This window comes from Anabrus simplex, chromosome 5 (assembly GCF_040414725.1).
Source record: "Anabrus simplex isolate iqAnaSimp1 chromosome 5, ASM4041472v1, whole genome shotgun sequence".
NCBI classification, from domain to species: Eukaryota; Metazoa; Arthropoda; class Insecta; order Orthoptera; family Tettigoniidae; genus Anabrus; species Anabrus simplex.
Window position 1 is genome coordinate 326,850,537 of NC_090269.1, and position 20,572 is coordinate 326,871,108.

The window sequence follows — 20,572 nt, forward strand, 5'->3', positions numbered from 1 at the left end:
AATTTCGTGTGGCTATTTCTAGCAGACCCTCTGATGAGGGTGGGCGGCATCTAACGTGTGTAGGTAACTGCGTGTTGTTGTAGTGGAGGATAGTGTTATGTGTGGTGTGTGAATTAGAGGGATGTCGGGGACAGTACAAACACCCAGGCCACTGGAAATAATTTATGAAGGTTAAATTCCCGGCCCGGTCGGGAATCGAACCCGGGACCCTCTGAACCGAAGGCCAGTACGCTGACCATTCAGCCAACGAGTCAGACACGTACAAACTACACATAAACATAAATGCAGGACCGTTGGTTGCCCCTAAAATAACACTGAAGGTAATGGTGAGCCCGTTACTCACTGGCAAGGATGGGACTTGAACCCACGACCCCTATGTAGCATATGTGGTACTGCACTTTCTAACAAAAACACATGACAAGTAAACAAGTAAGAACAACACAAAATAGCACACAATAAAACAACAACACTGCAGCACCTGAAAATGATTTGCAAGCCAAAGGAAACATAACACTTCACTCATCTGGCAGTCTTCGCAAGGGATGGATCTCTCCCTCTGACCTGCATGCTAGGCTGTGGCAGTGACCGCTCGTGGCAAGGGGTTGGGACAAGGTCGTCTATACTTCCAGCCATTGAAAACAAATGTCAGTTGACACCTACACTCTCTGCTGGGCCCGGTTTACACACACAGTTGGCAACTGTTTTGGGATAATGGGACCTTTAAACATTCTGTTTCCCTCAAAGCGAGTATTCTTTCGGCTCTCTGGGCTTATTTATAATACAGATGGGGATCATTCCCTTCTGATTCACATCAAGGCACATGTGCCGCACCTCATATCAGGTCAATTTCATCCCATGGAAACTCTTCCATATATCATATCTCTATCAAAATCCACGGAGTGTCATCCGTATATTATATTTCCTGAGTCCCCAGTTCGAATCGAGTACACAGTTGTGAGAAAACCCCACCGGAAAAATTTTGATAACCCTTACTGTCTCGACGTTGAGGACACATGCTCCTCTACTTCACCACTTCCTGTGAAATTCATGCACACAGATAAACATGCAAACCCTGACTTTAAGTAGCCCAGTACACCATAATGAGTTCCCACTCAATACTGTAAGGCACCATATCCTTATGTTTTAAAAATCCTGGTGCTGCAACTATCTACGTTATCAAACACAAAGGAATAAAATAAACTATTTACGTGACAACAAACCTAGATCGGACATATCTCCCTCGTTACCAATAATAAAACAAAGCTAAAACTCTGGCTATACATGCATTAGTCCCGATATCAACACTTGGTTGCCAAAAAGGCTTAAATAAAGATTTAATTACATTGAAAGAAAAATATCTGGGAAAATTGCTGCCCCTAACTCATGCCAAAGCACCTGTTCAACTTATCTTAATGCTGAAGACCTCATGGCCCTCCATAACGGACTTGGTTGTTGAGTTTAGCCCATCATCAGGCCTCTGTCATCCTGGGTCGACAGTCCTGGCCTCAGCTCCTGGAATGGCCTCATCGTGATGCCGCCTTCTTCAATATGAGTGTTGGAAGGTCTTGTCTTTAGGCTTCATATACCCACATCGAACTGAGGAACTTAAGTCCTACACTGTATCCTAGGACTTCATGTATGTCGCTTTCCACTCTTCAACGCGCCGATAAAACAAATGCCTATAAGACCTTGCTTAGCAACAACTGTACACAAACTGCATCTCTCAAGATCAGTCTTTTAGCGAGTCATCTCTCAGGATTTCATGTTGAATCAAGCTTTTTAACTTATTATTTACCATCAATTCAACGTGTTTTTACATGATTACAGCACAGCAGGAATATGAAAGACTGTCACGTTACAAATGAACTTCAACTGAATTTACTTCTTCATAAAAAGTGTTGATATTCCTACGTACATCCTTTTGACTGTGAATAACATCTTATATTTGTTATGTGTGTTTATAATTGCTTATTTAGTCCTTTTGCCCAGTTCTCTTAATCGGCTGATGATGAGACTTTAAATGTGTCGAAACCGGTCCTGAAGTTAACATGTTGTAACTTAATATTGGTACAACTTAATAGCAGTGTATTGAAAAGGTGGAATCTCTATTCTTTCATTTTAGTATTGTGATTCTCAGTTCAGTACGGAACAGTTACGAAGTTTTTAACTTCAAAATTATAGTCCTGTGCTTGCGGGATAAGGGGTGTGGAGGGTAAGCAATACTGCTGCGCATGCGCCAATCTCGGGTATCAAGGCATGACAAGAAACATCCGTTCTGTCTGCAGTGTTTCTTGTGAACTAAGGTGCTAAGAAGATGTACAATATTATAGGGAAGGATCCACCTTTCAATACTCCGTAGTAAGTTGAACTAAAAAGTAGTTGCAACCTGTTTATTGGGACCGGTTTCAACACATTTCAAGTGTCATCATCAGCCAATTAGCGAAGATCTTAAAACAACTAATATATTGAACACAGGCAAAAAATTAACATTGTATCATATCGTAGCAATTCAGTTAATGTTCAAAACACAATAATCACAGTCAAGAGAGTAAACAGAACATCACTATCTTGCGCCGAAAACAAATATAGTTGAAGTTCATAATCAGGTCAAGTATGCAAGTTGCCTACAAGACCTGCCTAGCAACGACTTTAGATAAGTGCATACTTGACCTGATTATGAACTTCAACTATATTTGTTTTCGGCGCAAGATAGTGATGTTCTGTTTACTCTCTTGACTGTGATTATTGTGTTTTGAACATTAACTGAATTGCTACGATATGATACAATGTTAATTTTTTTGCCTGTGTTCAATATATTAGTTGTTTTAAGATCTTCGCTAATTGGCTGATAATGACACTTGAAATGTGTTGAAACCGGTCCCAATAAACAGGTTGTAACTACTTTTTAGGTCAACTTACAACGGAGTATTGAAAGGTGGATCCTTCCCTATAATATTGTACATCTTCTTATTTCTCTATTCAATACGGAACAATCATGAAGTTTTTAACTTTAAACTAAGGTGCTGATATAAAGTTTAAGATTGGTAGTGTGATTGCGCTTTAGTTAAACTGTAATGAATGGTTCAATAATGAATATGCATCTGTTTCAGAGAACTCACACTGTTTATCATGACTAATGCTTGTAGCTTAGTGTAGTATCTGTTACTTGTGTCGTACATACAAGCTGCTGCGACTTCTTGTGAGACGCTGATAGTAGATATGCTCTTTCTTAATCAATCCTAGTTCTACATCCATTTCTTCTCAGCCCTCGATGAGGTCGTTTCTGCTTCACAGCTTCAACAGTAGGGTGGGTATTAGCAATCATTGAGAGGCCATTTTAGCCGATCTTCAGTGTTTATGCGGGAAGTGTAGGATAAGAAGAAAGCCGACCCCGCGGTGTGGGGGAAGGGTGTCTGCCTCTTACTAAGAGGTCCTGCGTTTGATTCCCTGTCTGTTCAGGTAATTTTACATGTGGATCTGAGAGCTGGTTTGTGATCGCTCAGCTGTGCGAGAACAGTTGAAAGCTATCTTATAGTGAACAGATGTGGTCTAGGAAGTCAAGAATAATGACAGTGAAGAATTTTTTGCACTGACCACGTGTTTCCTCTTAATATGCAGGCCTTCTGTCCGAGCAGCAGTCGCTTGGTTGGCCAAGGCCCATCCGGGGTGAGACATCATGTGATTTGGTTTGGTTTGGCAATGTAATAAAAAACATTATTTTATTATTTGAACACAGTACTTAATGCTTCACACCAATTATACAGTCTTGCCTTTTCTTGGGAATCTGCACGAACATTACTAATACGAGTTGTGTTCAAAAAAAGACCGAACTGTGGCTAGAAAAACTTTATTATGTAGCTTACATCATTTCACAGACTGTCCCCTTCAACATAGTCCCCTGCACTATCAACAGCGTGTTGCCAACGTTTCTTCCACTTTTGGAATGCTTCCTGGAATGCACTTTCTTTGATGGCGCGAAGTTGCCTCGTCGCATTCTCCTTGATCTCTTCAATGTCTTGGAAACGATGTCCTTTCAAGGTGGTTTTCAATTTGGGGAATAAGAAAAAGTCTGCTGGAGCCAAGTCGGGAGAATAGGGCGGATGGGGCACAACAGGAATTTGGTGTTTTGCCAGATAACTGCGGACCGAGAGAGAGGCATGTGCTGGCGCATTGTCATGGTGCAACATCCAGGATTTGTTTTCCCCACAGTTCAGGCCTCTTCCTGCGCACAGCATCTCTCAAATGCGTTAAAACATTCTGGTACAGTTCTTTGTTCACTGTCTGGCCTCAGGGTACAAACTCGTGATGGACAATGCCTTTCCAATCAAAAAACACAATCAGCATCACCTTGATGTTTGAACGACACATTCGTGCTTTTTTCGGTCGAGGAGAACCTTTCCCCACCCACTGTGATGATTGCCTTTTGGTTTCGACATCGTAACCCGTATGCTAGCTTCAACATTTCAAATGTTTCCACAAACGTTTTCCCAACTTTGAAGCAGAACTTCACGCACACGCGTTGTTCCTCAAGCTGTTTCATTATAGAATTCGACGAACATGTGACACACGCAATCACTTCAGAGGCTCTAACTCAACTGATAATGCAGGCAATGGAATGTGGAAAGCAGCGGTCTGTTGTCAGAAGTTGCCGCTAGGCGCCGCCACAGTCACAACTCGCTCAATGTTGCGGTTTGCGTGCAATTTACAAAGTTCGATCTTTTTTTGAACACACTTCGTATTACTTGCATCTATCACTAAATTATCTCTAACATGGCCTTTAATACTGCTCTGTTTTTTTCCCTTCATTATATCCTCCATCTCTTTTTGGTCCTCATCCTGAACAGGTGTCAGCAGTATTGTGCCGACCATACACTGATTCTAGTTTGCCTGAAGGTGGTTTTTCTTTTTGAAGTGTTGGAGAGAACAGTTTTTCCTGACAAAATCATTGTGTTGTTAACTTTGTTCTCGTTTGCACATCTCTTGAAAAGCTGCCAGAAATTTTGGTTAGAAACCACAGACCATGGCACATTAACTATCACCTGTATTCCCGTAAGTGTTATGTTTCCACTCTTGCTGGTTTTATCAGTGATTTGGTTTAATTGTTATTGCAGTGCTCTGAAAAAAGTGCCTTTGATGCATTTACTACTCAGAAAATTTCTCCCTCTTGTCTTCTATATTACTGGTGTTCAGTATTTACAACCCTTATTAGCATACCTTGCTCTACAGCTCTTAAAGTTAACAAACCTGCACATCATCGCTTCTGTTTGTTCTAACTCGCAAGGACTTGTGATGTGAGGACGCATACATGGTCTTAAAGACCATAATTATGCTTAAATGACATGTCACTTTAAAATGGACTGAATATTGATTCGTTGCTTTTCATAATGTTTTGTTTTTAATTTTCTTCTCGTGCCTATCTCATGTTTTACTGAATCATATTGTTTTTATTTGGCATTATAACACACAACATACCAAGTGGTACAGCTGCCCCTATTCACTCAGTTTTATGCAACCCGCAGATTATAGCCTAACCTAAAAACATTCATCTTGGCTACTCCCAGCGATGTTTGGTCTTACTACGCTTTCTGTAATTTGTTTATTCGTGCCAACGAAATCAGCATTAACAATAAAATGCCGAAAGATAGTAAAGAATCGTGAAAATTCTGTATCACAGAAACTTCATGTACAGAGAATATGATAGCTGAATGACTAGAAGTAGTGTTGGAATAACTTGTGAATGCAGAGCATGCTTAACTTTAGAGGAAGAAAGCAGTGCTGGTTAGTCAGAGGTTCAAGTCCAATAGAGGATGATTTTTTAATTTCATTGTTAAATGTACGTGTGAATCGCGTTGTTGAAGACAAATGTAAATCATGATCAGTTCTCATGTTGCAGGTACTCTGTTATGTTCGTTTCTAAGTAGCTCTTAAAAGAGCTATTTGCAGTAAAATAAGCTGTTACTGACATAGGTGCAATAGGCTTGTTCACGGCCATTCGATTAATGAAGGAAATTTTCAAGATGACTACCTGCTTCGTTTGCATGATTAGCTGCCACCCCTGGAGGCCCGGATTTGATTCCCGGCTCTGCCACGTAATTTGGAAAGTGTTACGAGGACTGCAGCGGGGTCCACTCAGCCTCGGTAGGTCAGCTGAGTAGAGTTGGGTTTGATTCCCACCTCAGCCATCCTCGAAGTGGTTTTCCCCACTTCTCCAGGCAAATGCTGGGATGGTACCTAACTTAAGGCCACGGCTGCTTCCTTCCCTCTTCCTTGTCCATCCCTTCCAATCTTCACGTACCATCACAAGGCCGTTGTTCAGCATAGCAGATAAGGCCGTCTGGGCGAGGTACATGTCCGCCTCCCCAGTTTTATCCCCCGACCCAAAGTCGCGCGCTTCAGGACACTGGCCTAGAAGCGGTAGAGGTTGGGTCTCTTGCTGAGTCCGAGTGAAAAACCAACCCTGCAGGGTAAACAGATTAAGAAAAAAAGGAGACCACCACTTCGTTTATGTATATCTGGGCATGGTATTGGTGAGTCATTCTTTCTTGCTGCAACGTATGTGGTGGAACCTGCCTGCACCTTGCTGTAAAGATTACTATGTGCTGTTTCATGTGCCCTACGTATGAAGTCCAGTCGTTCTTTGGATCGAAAGTGAACATTTGCTTGGTTGAATGGGTGTGTCATAATGCTGCCAATGAATGCAGTGCGCTTCATTAGTTGTAGCGTTTGCCATATGAAAGTCGCCTGTTATTTTAAAGTTGAGAAGTGACTTTTGAGACTTAGGGAATTAAACCTTAATAAGTAAAACCTTAATTATGAATTCTTTAAGAGCATGAAAATAAAAATGAAAAGCCCGTAGCAAGATACGAACTCTGAAACTGTCAAAAAAATGCACGCTGGCTGTGCTTAGAACCATGTAGCCACTCTAGGCAAAGAAGATTAGGTCTCTTATCTCTGTACTAATGGAATAATCTACGCTGTTGTTTCTAAACTGATCTTATATGTTACAAGTTCTGAACTCAAATGTGCAGACAGGTTTACCTTGCTGTAAACACCACAGTATGCTAAAGAATCCTGTCCCTCTTAAGGCCAGATTTTTGCAATCATTCCCTACGTATAGAGTATGTACCTATTACTTGGTTAAATGAGTCCAGCTTGATGTTTCAGGTGGTATTTCAATGAATTTGTCGGTAGTCGCTGCTGACATGGCGATAACTATTATGTCTGTTTATTACAACTTCCTTAGTTGAATATCTGAGTCTTCAGAGTCAAGTCTTCTTAAAGGATGCCTAGATGGTATGAAATGAAAATTTAAAAAGGCACAACTCAAAATGGTTTCAAACTCACTGCTCCATGTAGGTTATTCAAGTACATCTATCGTGCATAATTCAGTGCAGCTACTTCCAGCACGATCGACTAACTCTTACATCTCTGTACTCACGAGGAGAGCGGAAGTTCCCACTTCGTAAAGTAACTGATGTGTTACAGTCTTATGGTCTGGTTTTATTACTTTATTGAACGCTTTAATGGTAGTAATTACATGGCGTAAGCTATCACATCTGCTGTACAGCATTTGTGTGCCATAGATTATAAAATACTGTGACAAAACACGTTTCTATCAATTTCAATATGATGAAACTATACTAAATGGCGGTGAATTGACATGTCTGTAATTAGTCCTAACCTATCACGTTTTCTATGATACCGTGACCACCCTTTTCTATCAAAAGAAAATGGCCTCTTGAAACAATCAGGTGCACAATTCTTTACCAACAGCTAAAGGAGTGGCTATGGTTTTTACAGTACAGTAAAATTTCGTAAAAATGACTGGAGTATTGAACTCCACTCTACATAAAATGGTACAATGTTTTTGAGATGGACCTCACTTATTGCATCTTTTATCGTTTTTGCATTGTGCGGAGGCCGATGACCTTAGAGGTTAGGCCCCTTTAAACAACAAGCATCATGCATTGTACGGGGAGTCTATATCTGGCTAACTGCACATAAAATTGCTGTAAGATGTTGCGCAGGATAGGACTGTGACACATTTAATTCCTAGCTGGTTGCATATGTTTGAGAAAAAATAGGGGCAGCTGAACCACCCGGTATAACACAGTAACATCAGCAACATAATAAAACAACACAAATTTGATTCCTCATTATACAGACTAAATGAACAATGTTATACAAATTAAACGTTTTCTGAAATGTAAATGGAAATAAGAAATGAAGTATATTGAAATAAACTGCTTTTTGAACTGGAATTTTATAGACCAGATAATGAAATGTCTTCACATAATAGAATGTAACATTTCCTTAGGATAATATTAACAGCAATAATTGAAAGCTCCTCTTAGTTCTCTATGAGGTTTCCCTGTACACAGTCCATACAAGAGAATACTGTGTTCCCTGCAAATGTAATTTGAACAGTGCATACATGTTGTTTTGGTCTTTTAGTTCTTTTTTCTTCCATAATAAGCACATATTCCTCGATAATGCAGTTCTCTTTCAGGTGGTCTTGGCTCATTGCTGACCTCTAGAGATTCCTAGAACCTCATTTTGATGCCCCAGGCCATGCATGCCTGTGATGTGCAATACTTCGTGTACGGAGGCAGATCAAATATAAACGAGAATTCAAATGTACCGCTGCTGTTAGTTATAATTCTGAGGCTTTGCCAGGATGTTGGTCGGGGTGTCTGGAGAAGGGGTTTGCGCTCGCGAATGGCAGTGGAGAGTTGGGCTGCTTCAGTACGCCATGAGTGAGCAAGAGGTGCACATGTGTGTTGCACAACTCATCGTCAAATTTCTCGCAAAAGAGGGCACCCAACCTTCCAAAATTATGAGACGGCTCCGCGCACAGTTTGGGGAAGAAACACTTTCACAGACTGAAGTGTGTGAGTGGGCTGTAAAATTTGTGGCAGGAAGAGAAGCTGTGGAAAATGAACTTTGTGAAAGGAGACTGCGGTCAAGCATCCCTGCAGACAACATTGTTGCCATTATTGGTGAAGATCAGCGCATAAAAATTTTGCATATTGTTTTAGTCGTTGGAATAATTTAAGGAAGTGTACAAACCATCATCCGAGATCAACTCTATTTCAGAAAATTGTCTGCCAGGTGGGTTCCTCATTTCCTCAACCAGGAATAAAAAACTTCACGCCAGGAAGTTTCTCAGAGACTCCTGCATTGCTACGAGGAAGGAGAGGATTTCTTATGTGGTATTGTGACTTGTGATGAAACTTACGTGCATCATTACACTCCAGAGCATGGAGTGGCGGCGAAGAGACGAAGTAGGTCCGGTCAGGGCCAGAAACACGCCCATCTGCTGGAAAACTGCCTGCAACTGGATTTTTTTTTTGGGACTCCGTGGGTGTTTTGCTGGTGGATTTTCTTCACGAACAAAGAAGAATTAATGCAGCCTATTACTGTCTCCTTGTGGAAGAAGCAAAACCTGTGTATCGCAACAAGCGACGCACCACGAACCTACTACGCTGGCGTAGCAGGGGGAGATGTGATATTTCCACATGGCGCGTCCCAGGTGGCGGACAGGGGGGTCCTAACCGGCTTGGCGGTGGACTTGAAGAAAATACCTCTCGCGGACCAAACACACATCGCCTGTGGGTGGGAGACGCAGACGAAGAATACACCCACAGTATCCCCTGCCTGTCGTAGGAGGCAACTATAAGGGGCCCCAGGGGCTCCCAGCTTGTGAGCGTGGTTTGGCAAACACAGGCCATTAGCTGAGTCTTGGCATTGTTTCCACTTACTTGTGCCAGGCTCCTCACTTTCATTTATCCTGTCCGACCTCCCTTGGTCAACTCTTGTTCTTTTCCGACCCCAACGCTATTAGGTTTCCGAGAGCTAGGGAGTCTTTCATTTTCACGCCCTTTGTGGCCCTTGCCTTTCTTCGTCCATTACTTCATTTTTCGAAGTGACGGCTCCCTTCTTTTTCCTCTCTGTCTACCCCCTTTGGTTGGGGGACACAGACGATAAATACACCCACAGTATCCCCTGCCTGTCGTAAGATGCGACTAAAAGGGGCAACCAAGGGGTGTTCAAATTAGAACCATGAGATTCCTTGTGATTAGTACCACCACGCGGGCAACACCTTAGGTCGCATTTACTTGTGCGTAGTACTACTATGTTAGGTACAAAATAGGTATGCGATTAGTAGCAACAGAGTACATGTCCGGCTTTTTTACAGTACCTAGGATTAGTACCACTATATGAGCAACACCATGGTTCTGGCTTGCCTATGATTAGTAACCACTCTGTGAGGAACACCACAGGATAGTACGAGTCCCTGTGGTTAGTATACTTCTGTGATGAACACCATAGGTTTGCGTTGCCTCTAAATGGCGCCGGAATGTGCGAAATACCATAGGTCTGTACTACATGTGCGAATTTCATTACCTGTGAGTAGTACCATAATGTGTGGAATACCGCGAGTCTATACTACTTTTGACTAGTACCGCAACATGACAAATACCATGGTTCTACTTTCCTAGCGATAAGTACCATTATGAGGAGCCGATGACTTGGATTTTGTTACCCCTTTAGACTGCTAGCATCATCGATTCAGTATTATGCTATAGAAGCAGTCCCTTGGGCAGTAATATTTTTGTTTTACATCAGTTTCTGTGAATGTGAGGCATTGCGTGTCGAATCCACTGATTGTTTTAAATTCATTTTCATCCATTCATTCTTCATCCTCACGTTTTGAATTCTGGTCAGTGGAGGCTTTTGTACTTTTGATTATTCATTACATTTCGTCTCATTTCGTGCCATTAGAGGCCGATGATCTAGATGTTAGGCCCCTTTAAACACCAAGCATCATCATCATCATCATCATCATCACAAGCGACGCCGGCAGCCAATCCGAAACGCCATTCTTCTTCATGACGATACAGGGCTGCATACTGCCGCTTTAACACAGGAAGAATTGGAGGAAATTCATTGGACACCTCTGAAATACCCTTCATTCAGCCTGGATTTATCGCTTTGCATCTACCATTTGTTTGGACCACTCAAACAAGACCTAGGAGGGCTGCGGTTCGATGATGCAAGTGTTGAAGAGTTTGTACGCAACTGGCTCCGCACACGTCCCCTCTTCTGTCTATCAGAATGGCATCAAACCCTTACCAATTCGATGGAGAAAATGTGTATTGAAGGCAGGACAATAATATGTAGAAAATGATCTCTATATGTATATTTTTTGGTTGATGCAATAAATTTAATAAAATAGTTTCCATTTATATTTGATCCGCCCGTGTATTCTCTGTACGATCCAGTAGAAAGTCTTCATAAACAACCTTTAGCTCATCCTGTCAACTTAGGAGAATCATGCCACTGTTTATGCAACCCATATTTAGAAGGGAGTAGAACAGAGTTAATGATAAACGGTTGCTGACTTTTGAAACTGTGTAAATGCCCTTTAACTCGTTAACCACACCGACTGCACCTTTCGTAAGGTTATAAAATTACAAAATATCCGCTTCATAGTCGTATCGATTATATAATCTAATGGTTTCGTAAGAAAATATTTTCCACCTGATCAGTACCTTTTTTATTTTGCCTTTGGCAATTTATAATATCATTAAAAATAACAGTACAAGTTTCGATCGCTTTGCGATCCTCATCAGCTGTATACACAAAAGCTTAGATAAAAAAGCATTAAAGTAAGCGCATAATAAAACCGTTCTTGACTTTAATACTATTGTTAGTAAAGGACGTAGGGTTGGAAGGGGGTTGTTCCTGGAAGTGTAAGGAAGTTAATTTAAAATAAGTTAAAATTTCTATCTTATTGACCTAAAATGTCTTTAGTATCTATTTAACTCCCACATTAATGCTGAAAAGTGAGGATGGAAAAACAACACATAATGACAAAGATAAAAATTTCATTGTTCCGTGTTGAAAAGTATCACAGTTAAAATTGAAATAATAAATAAAGAGGTTCAACCTATTCAATACAAAAGAATAAGAATTGCAGTGATTACATTCTTATTTAATTATAAGTAGAAGTGGTACCGGTTTCGACCCTGTCCAGGTCATCATCAGCCGATTAAAACATGAAAAACAATGCATAGGAAAAAGAAAATAAAAGATCAAGTTCACTCCGGATCAGTAGAAGAGGCGATATAAAAATGACAGGGGTAGACGCTGTAAAGTTCAGACGAAGTAAAATGTAAGTCACTTAAAAGAAACAGTGCGTAATTTTCTGAATGGCAGCATGGCACACACAGTGTTAGGCAAAGTCTTATAATGTTTATGAAAAGCGGAGAACGGTTAAATGAGCTAGCTTGTATACACTGTCAGGCACAAAGTCATAACACAATCGAACACATATGAAGATCCATAATCGTGATGAAGCTGAAGATGAGTAGATCAATTGAAGTAACTTGCCAGCTCCCGGTGATCAGCGCGATATTTTCAATGCCAGGCACTGTGGTTTCAAACGCCAACGTAAAATGAAGAATAGCTTAATGATCCAGTATTTGCTTTGGTCGCGGGAATGTAAGTATATATAGATACATATAATATAATTCAATATAATTGAATAAGTAATTATGATCCTGTAGAATTTTTGGAACAGTTGACGTGAAAAAAAAATTGCGAAGAGAATTTTTTTTTTGTAAAAAGCGCAATACCAGAAACAAATGAAAATATATATGCACAGTGCGCTATTTTTAAAATGTAAAAAATTCAGGTCGTGATTGAAGTAGTCGAAGTCGGCGCAAGGCAAGAGTTAAATTTGAATGAGAAGAACCAAAATGAAGGTGGCATTGTAATTTTTTTTTTGAGGTGAAAAGAAAAGATAGGATAAATTAATAGAGGAAGAGGAATAGTGGAATAAAAGAGATTGAAGTTAAACAGTGTTGAGGAAGGATAAGATAGGGAGATGAAGGAGGGATAGTTTAGGGTGGGTTATTGGAGGTAGAAAATGTTGGTAGGAACTTTGTAAGGCATGGAAAATAGAATTGGGGTTTTGAAATTTAGAATTTTTGAGAAGAAGAATTAGGAAGTCAAAAAGGATGTTGGGTTTTTCAGAAATGTCGTTTAAATTGAAATTAGGGTTGAAGTATTGGTCATGGTGAATAAAGCAATTTTCAGTAGTGTTAATGATGATAATTATTTTCATGTCTTTTTCAATATTGGTGAAATTATGCTTGGAGTATTGTATGTGTTGTCCTATGGCGGAGAATCTGTTGTATTTAATGGCGTTGATATGTTTGGAGTATCTGATATTGAAGTTGCGGCCACTTTGTCCGATGTAGGAGGAGCTGCAGTTGTTACATTTGCAGAGGTGCCAACTGTTACGGATTGTCCGTAATTATTACGGATTTCACCTCACGATTACGGAATTACGGTCAAAGGAGAAATGATCACGGAAAAGCTGACACTATCACGAAAAATTAATTTTCTACGGAAAAAGAGAAAAGAAGGAAAAATGTTCAATCCTTTCGAGCCTTTCTCCTAAATCGTCATCGTTTCAATGCTTGTAAGTTGGCAACAATATTTATTCGATTGTGACTTCCTTTTGCTACCCATAAGCGTTGTAAAATTCATTGTGAATGAAGGAGCTCAGGCGCTGCTCTTCTCCACTATAAATCCTTCAGTAATGTTGTATTCGATGTGTTAAGTGTAGCTGAAAGTTGACAGAAAGATTGAGAAAGAAGTGAGGCCTACATTAAGCACATCTGCACTGGAATCGCTTATGGTTCAGAAGACGAAAATGTTATCACAGGAAAAAGCACCATTTAAAGTAAGATTTTATGTAATAATCCTTGCGGTGTAGCCTATGGAGTTCTACCTGTTTTTCAAAGAACTTACATGTTGTGTGCAAATTTTATTGAGTAATATGATATACTTTCCAATAGATTGCTAGAGGGAAAGGCCAAAGGGGTGTCATTATCGAGAAGGAAAGAGCATGCTTTGGACTTGACTGGACATTTTTCTCGGGGGTAGGGGGGCGATTACTGATAATCCACTTCAAAGGTTGGCACCTCTGCATTTGAATCTGTATACTCCAGATTTAGAAAAAGCATTAGATTTATTTAGTGATGTAGAGTTGTGTAAAATATCAAAATTTCTATTGTTAGTTCTAAAAGAAATTTTCATGTTGTGTTTTTTAAAATCATTAGTTATTTTATAAGCATCTTGAGTGAAAGTGAAAGTGGAAAATGCAGTTGGTTTTGTTATGTCTTTAGATAATGTGGTTTTAGGACGGTGTTTGAATTTGTTGATGATACGGTTTATGAAGGAGTTGTTAAAGCCATTGAATTTAGCGATGTTACGGATGGTGTTCAATTCATTATTTAAATCTCTTTGAGACATAGGGGTGTTGAAGGCATGAAAAATTAAGCTGTTATAAGTAGCGCGTTTATGTGCTTGAGGCTGCGAAGAATCTTGTCATATTTTGGTTGCTGTTTGGGTTGGTTTTCTGAATATTTTGTAAGATAAAGAAGAAGGATGTCTAGTGATAGTTAACTCTCGAAAATTAAGAGTTTGGTGGTGTTCTGATTCGAGGGTGAATTTAATGTTAAGAGTCTGTTGTTGAGATGAAGACTTGTAGATGCTGCGTTGGTTGATTCTTCATTTAAAATTACTAATGTGTCATCGACATATCTGGCCCAAAAGAGGATGTTATAGAAATTATTATTATTAATTTTTGTGTTTTCTAAGAAGTCAAGGTAAATTTCCGCAAGAATGCCTGAAGCTGGTGAGCCCATAGCCAAGCCATCTTGTTGATAAATGGTGTTATCAAAGGTAAAATAATTATTGTTGAGAACCAATTTTAAAATAGACATGAAGTCTTGAATTTCAAGTTTACTCAGGTTACTGAATTTGTTTAGGTTGTTGTTTATTATGGGGAATAATTTGGAAATTGGAATACTAGGGTACATGTTTACAATGTCAAAAGAATGGAGGGAAAAATTTGGTTGGATATCAAAGTTCTTTAATTTCTTGATTAGGTTTTTAATAGATTTGTTGGATAAAATCAATAGTTTTTTAGTAAAAATGTTTGGATGAATTTAGAAGTATTGTATAGGGGACTGGGTCTGTAATTGATTATTGGACGGATGGGAATGTTAGTTTTGTGAATTTTTGGGAGGGCTTTGACAGTGGGTAGGCCTGGGTTCATGTTTAGTTTTTTCTTGATGTGTGTGGTGAAAGGAAGTGTTTTTTTAAAGTTTGTTTGAGTAGGCGTTGGATTTTCGTGGTTGGGTCTTTTTTTACTATAGAAAAAGAAGAGTCACTGAAAAAATTTCCTCTCATTCAAATTTAACTCTTGCCTTGCGCCGACTTCGACTACTTCAATCAAGACCTGAATTTTTTACATTTTAAAAATAGCGCACTGTGCATATATTTTTTCATTTGTTTCCGGTATTGAGCTTTTTACAAAAAAAATTCTCTTCGCAATTGTTTTTTTCGCATCAGCTGTTCCAAAAATTCTACAGGATCATAATTACTTATTCAATTATATTGAATTATATTATATGTCAGCAGGCTGTGTGAAGAGGAATGGATGTGTACCAGTTGTCTGTCATAACATTCCTCCCGGCTTGTGAAGCTGGATTCACCAGCCTCTTAACAACACTGTGAGCACTGTTATTCACTGAAAACTATCCATTAGCCTGCTTGCCAGTGTATACTTCCATGTTTGCAAACAACAACAACAATGCCTTCTGGAGAGGCCTGGTACAGGTCTTTAGAGTTGTCGCATGATAGGCGATTTACGCGCCTATGAAAATGCAGCCCTACCTATGATGAATTCTAATGCTGAAGTCGGCACACACACAGTCCCAAACGGTCAGAATTAATGAAGGAAAGTTAGTCTCCAACCCGATCGGGACCCCTTGGAACAATGACCAACGCACTAACCATTTAGCCATGGAGCCGGACATGCTCATACTATACGTAATGGCATCAAAATATTGCAACCACGGGAAAACTCTGCGCTGTTTTGTTTCTCTTTTCTTTACATCTTGTAATACGGTAAAGATTCCTGTAGACTCTTCGTGGACAATAGTTTATACTGATCTGGTGGGGCTCGGGACGATGTCACAGCGGGCTATGTGAGGCTGCCAACTTAGGAACTAGTTCAAGACCGCAAGTGAAAAAATTATTGGTCTGACTTGGTTAGGTCCAGCTTGTAACCAGACAGTTGGGCAGGGGGCAATAAAGCGGTCAACATGCCTCTAGCATCCCACACACGTCACAAGGTACGGCGTGATTAATCACCCTGTGATGAATTAAAAACTACCCGACACACGCCGTGACTATTATAAACTGGCAACCTTAGCGAGACAGTAGCAAAGGAAATGGTGGCAAATCTGTGTTTTACAGTGCCTCTGTTTTAATTCTTATAAATAAAGTACTTCTAGGGGTTGGTTAGTGGGTTGAGGAGAAACGTTAGTGCCAGGGGGTTCGTAGTGAGGTTGCATGTGAATAACCTGCACACAACACCCCAGCCTACAAGATCCTTGCTCAGTACTAGCAACTTGGAATCACTCGTACATCCTCGTGTAACAGGTTGCCACTATTGTACGCTAGAGTATTGAGCTGTCGTTTTAAATTCAGAAACGTTTTGCATATATTTTTCTTACATATGATCGATCAACGCAGGAAAATTGTGGCCAAAATTATTTTTTTTTTACCATCGATGCAATAAAATGATATTTTAAGGAATGATAGATGTGGGGAAATTCAACATTGGTTTATATGGAAATTTTTGGGGCTGAATAAATAGAACGATGAATACCGGAAAACGACAGGTCTGGGAACAATGCATTGAGGTTCTACTGTATACTGTTGAAATTTATACCATACTTCTCAAGCATCTCATCTATGGTGATGTATTCTCTAGGTGAATTATTACTCCTGCAGCAGTCAACAGAACCTTAAAAATTTTCTCATATCTGAGCAAGTTTATATTCTTTCCTCTTTTCGCTCCTGGTACGGATGTCGTCAAACCGAATAGCTTGCAGAAGGAACTGGAATCTTTTCTGACTCATAATAGCACAGAATTGTTCTACACTAGTTCCGTCCGTTGCCCAAAAATCTCTCAAATTAGAGTTTTCACATTCCTCAACAATGGCTTTAAACCCATTCCATAAGCTATGCACAATTTACACCAATCATAATTCATTTTCCAAAACTCCCTCATGCCTGTATATCAACCATATGGTACCTGCCTAATATCCCTACTTTTACAACCTTCCTTTCTATTGCATTTATTTTTAACTATGACAGAAATGTGTTAATAACCACTTACACAACTTATCACTTCAGTTTCTCTATAGAGCTCATCTGATTTCACCAGCACCATGTCCAGAATATTCTTTCCTCTAGTTGGTTCCATCACTTTTTGATTCAGCTGTCCTGCCCAGATTAAGTTATTTACCATTTGTTGGTCATACTTCTTGTCAGTCGCATTACCTTTTCAATTAACATTTGGTAAATTGAGATCACCTACTATATTCACGGGCCTTCCTGTGTCGTTTCTCACATAGCTGATTATCTTATCAAATAATTCCCTATCAGCATCTGTGTCACCCTTTTCCAGCTCTGTACCCTCAGAAGCACAAACTATGAGCTATACTCCTTGAATTTTGTGGTCCTCCTCAATTTTTTCATAGCTTACAAATTCTTCTTTTACCACTATGAATACACCCCGTCCTACCATTCCTATCTTGTCTTTACGATAAACCCTCCAGTTCCTTGAGAAAATTTCTGCATCCATATCATTACTTCTCACCCATCATTAAACTCCTATTACTATATCTTAAATATTATATATTAAAATACCTAATTCTATTCCTTTCTTTTCGATATTACTACAGTTTACAAGTAACAATTTTGTCATCCTCCATGAATATATTGTATGTATAAAATGTAGTTGTATTTTTCAGAGAGTGTGGTACCAGCAGTCATCACCGAAAGCAGCCATACAAATCATACTCTCAAGGTAATTATTTTTTATGTTTTCTAAAATTTATATGTAGTAGATGCATAACTCTGTCTAATATTGTTAACACATACAGGGTAGTCAGAAATGAGGTGAAACAGGTATACGAGCATTAGAGGGTAGATCATACTGATAAGTAATTTGAAAAAAAAAATCATTCAGTATCTCGCACCATTGTAATTTTATCAGCTGCTGAAGTTAGCCAATTGGATTGCATTGCAGGCGGTGTTGCTAAATTTGCATTTGACTTAAGAGCCGCTTGTGAGCACCAATCGAAGAAACAAAACCTTTGCCAGGGAAGGGATTTGAACATGGAGCTCCAAGCTGACAGGATTACACCATAACAAGTACGTTATGGTGTCACCAGCTGAAACCCATGGTGTTTTTGTATTTGATGCTGATTTCTCGGCAAGGCTCTCAAAACAACATGCAGATTTAGTAATACCGCCTTGCAAATTACATTTGAATTCGCCCGCGAAGCGATCTTATGGGCGTACTTCAGCAGCTGGTAAAATTACAACAGCACGAGATACCAAATTATTTTTTCAAATTATATATTTGTATGACCAACCCTGTAATGTTTGTATACCAGGTTCACGTTGTTTCCGACCATTCTGTATAACCATCTCTGAAAATAAGAACTCTGGCCACCGAGCAAGTGGATGCACAGTTTGGATCATGTAGTTATCGGTTTGCACTCAAGAGATAGTGGGTTTGAACCCCACTGTTGGCCACCCTGAAGATGGTTTTCCATGATTTACAGTTTTCACACCAGGCAAATGCTGAACATGTACTCTAACCCTCCGGTTGGCACGCCTTGAGAAATTACACGGATGGGCGTGCACCATATGAAGTGCGGTCCCTACAAAATTTCATTGAAATGCAAATATTTCGGGGAAATGTGAGGCCATTTTCATGAAAAAAAGTTGCCAACTCATAACTGGAGTAATAGTTATTGGTGGTAACGTTTTGGTCCGAATTTTATATCTTAACAGTCAATATTTTTTCCTATGTCAAATAGTTTATTGGATGTTACAAATTTACCCAGTTTCTGAGTTTTGCAATACAGCTCAAAATTAGATGTGCAATATGCTTTGCTGTCATACAGGGCATATATTTTATGCCATATTTGGTCGGTTTGTTTGGCATATCCGGCACGAAATCCCAGCGCCCTCGAAATCTTACGAGCATGCGAATAATTCAATTGACAATTATTATTGAGTAAGCGTGTATGCTATTCCCTAATAGCTGGTAACTTATCACATTGTTATCATTCTTAACGAGTGTGCATATTATCAAATCGAAGTGTTCGCATAAAAAAAAAAACGGAACAGCTTGAGAGTGAATACAGCTTTTAGGATAGGCATACGAGTGCTGTCTACTTGCCATAGTTCTTCAGCGTTACTGTATCTTCCTTTTTTTCATTCCAATCAGGAATAAAACCTCAAAAAGAGCCATTACTTTTGTTCTTGTTCTATCACTGCAGTCTCACAAATTCAGTGATGGAGCGCAATTTGTTAATAAAAATATTAGTGTATGAAACAATAATGTTAATGATAACTTACCATAAGTTATGAATTTCATTAAGGTCTGTATTGACAATTGATCACTATCAAAGGGTAGAGAAAAGGGTCCGCCCATTCAATACCATTAGCTTGTATATTGTCTTATAAAACTGGGATTAGTTTCGACCCCATATATTGTACCCGCTCAAAGCCTGAGTCCCAACCAGCATTTATCTCGGGGAGTGTTACGGTCCGAATCTATAGCAACTAATAAACAATAGAAAAATTATATTTTGAGATATAAGATCTCCAACTAAATGTAAGGGCGCCATCCAATCAGTACTACAGGGTTGAACGGGACACTCTAATCTTTAACTTTAAGGCTCATCATAAAACACACGAATTATATATCTATTCAGATCAAAGGGAAATTATGAAGGCTCCATCCTAGGGATGGGGACGGATATTTAAACGGTCACCAAGGGTTTACTATTCTACAAGAACAAGAACCTGGAACTGTTTCCTTGCAAATGCTAAAGGAGCATTTTATTTAAGTAAACAAAATAATTTTTACACACAATCAAAATCTGTTGACCCTTGATTTGCCGGTAATTTGGCAAATTATTCCTGAAAAATGATTACATAATATTTATCACTTTTGACCACCCTTCCATTTGGGTGGTGGAACCGTTGATATCTGAAAGTATCAGATTTACCTTCGTTAACACCATGACCATATTTGGTCATGGACCAATTACCTGTTGGCTAAGTGGGCGCGATCACATGAACTATGTTATCGCCTCCACTTTGATTGAGATGAGACCAACCCGGGAAACTACAAACTCTCCCCGGGTTCCTAACCAAGATCTGCTAATCGTTAGTTGAAGGAAACGACAAAGAGACTATAACCTAATGGTCCAGGTGTAGGGATTTGCCTTCATTTTACAACTATTAACTTATTATTCACAACACTTGACATTATTACGTTAATTCGCCAGCTGACTTCCTTAGTATCATTCATCATCAGCGTCCGAAATAATAAAATAAAATAATAATTTTTTTAAATATTTTTATTATTATTATCAGTGGAAATCGTGATTATCGT

The 20,572-nt window shown here is 39.4% G+C and overlaps 1 protein-coding gene across 1 annotated transcript in view; it reads left to right on the forward strand.

Moving 5' to 3' along the window:
* Positions 1–20,572, forward strand: part of LOC136874059 (zinc transporter foi) — a 360,167-nt gene that overhangs the window by 39,536 nt on the left and 300,059 nt on the right. The window contains exon 3 of the mRNA XM_067147570.2: positions 17,907–17,962. Coding sequence (XP_067003671.2) covers positions 17,907–17,962 — 56 coding nt within the window. The remainder of the gene's footprint in view (positions 1–17,906; positions 17,963–20,572) is intronic.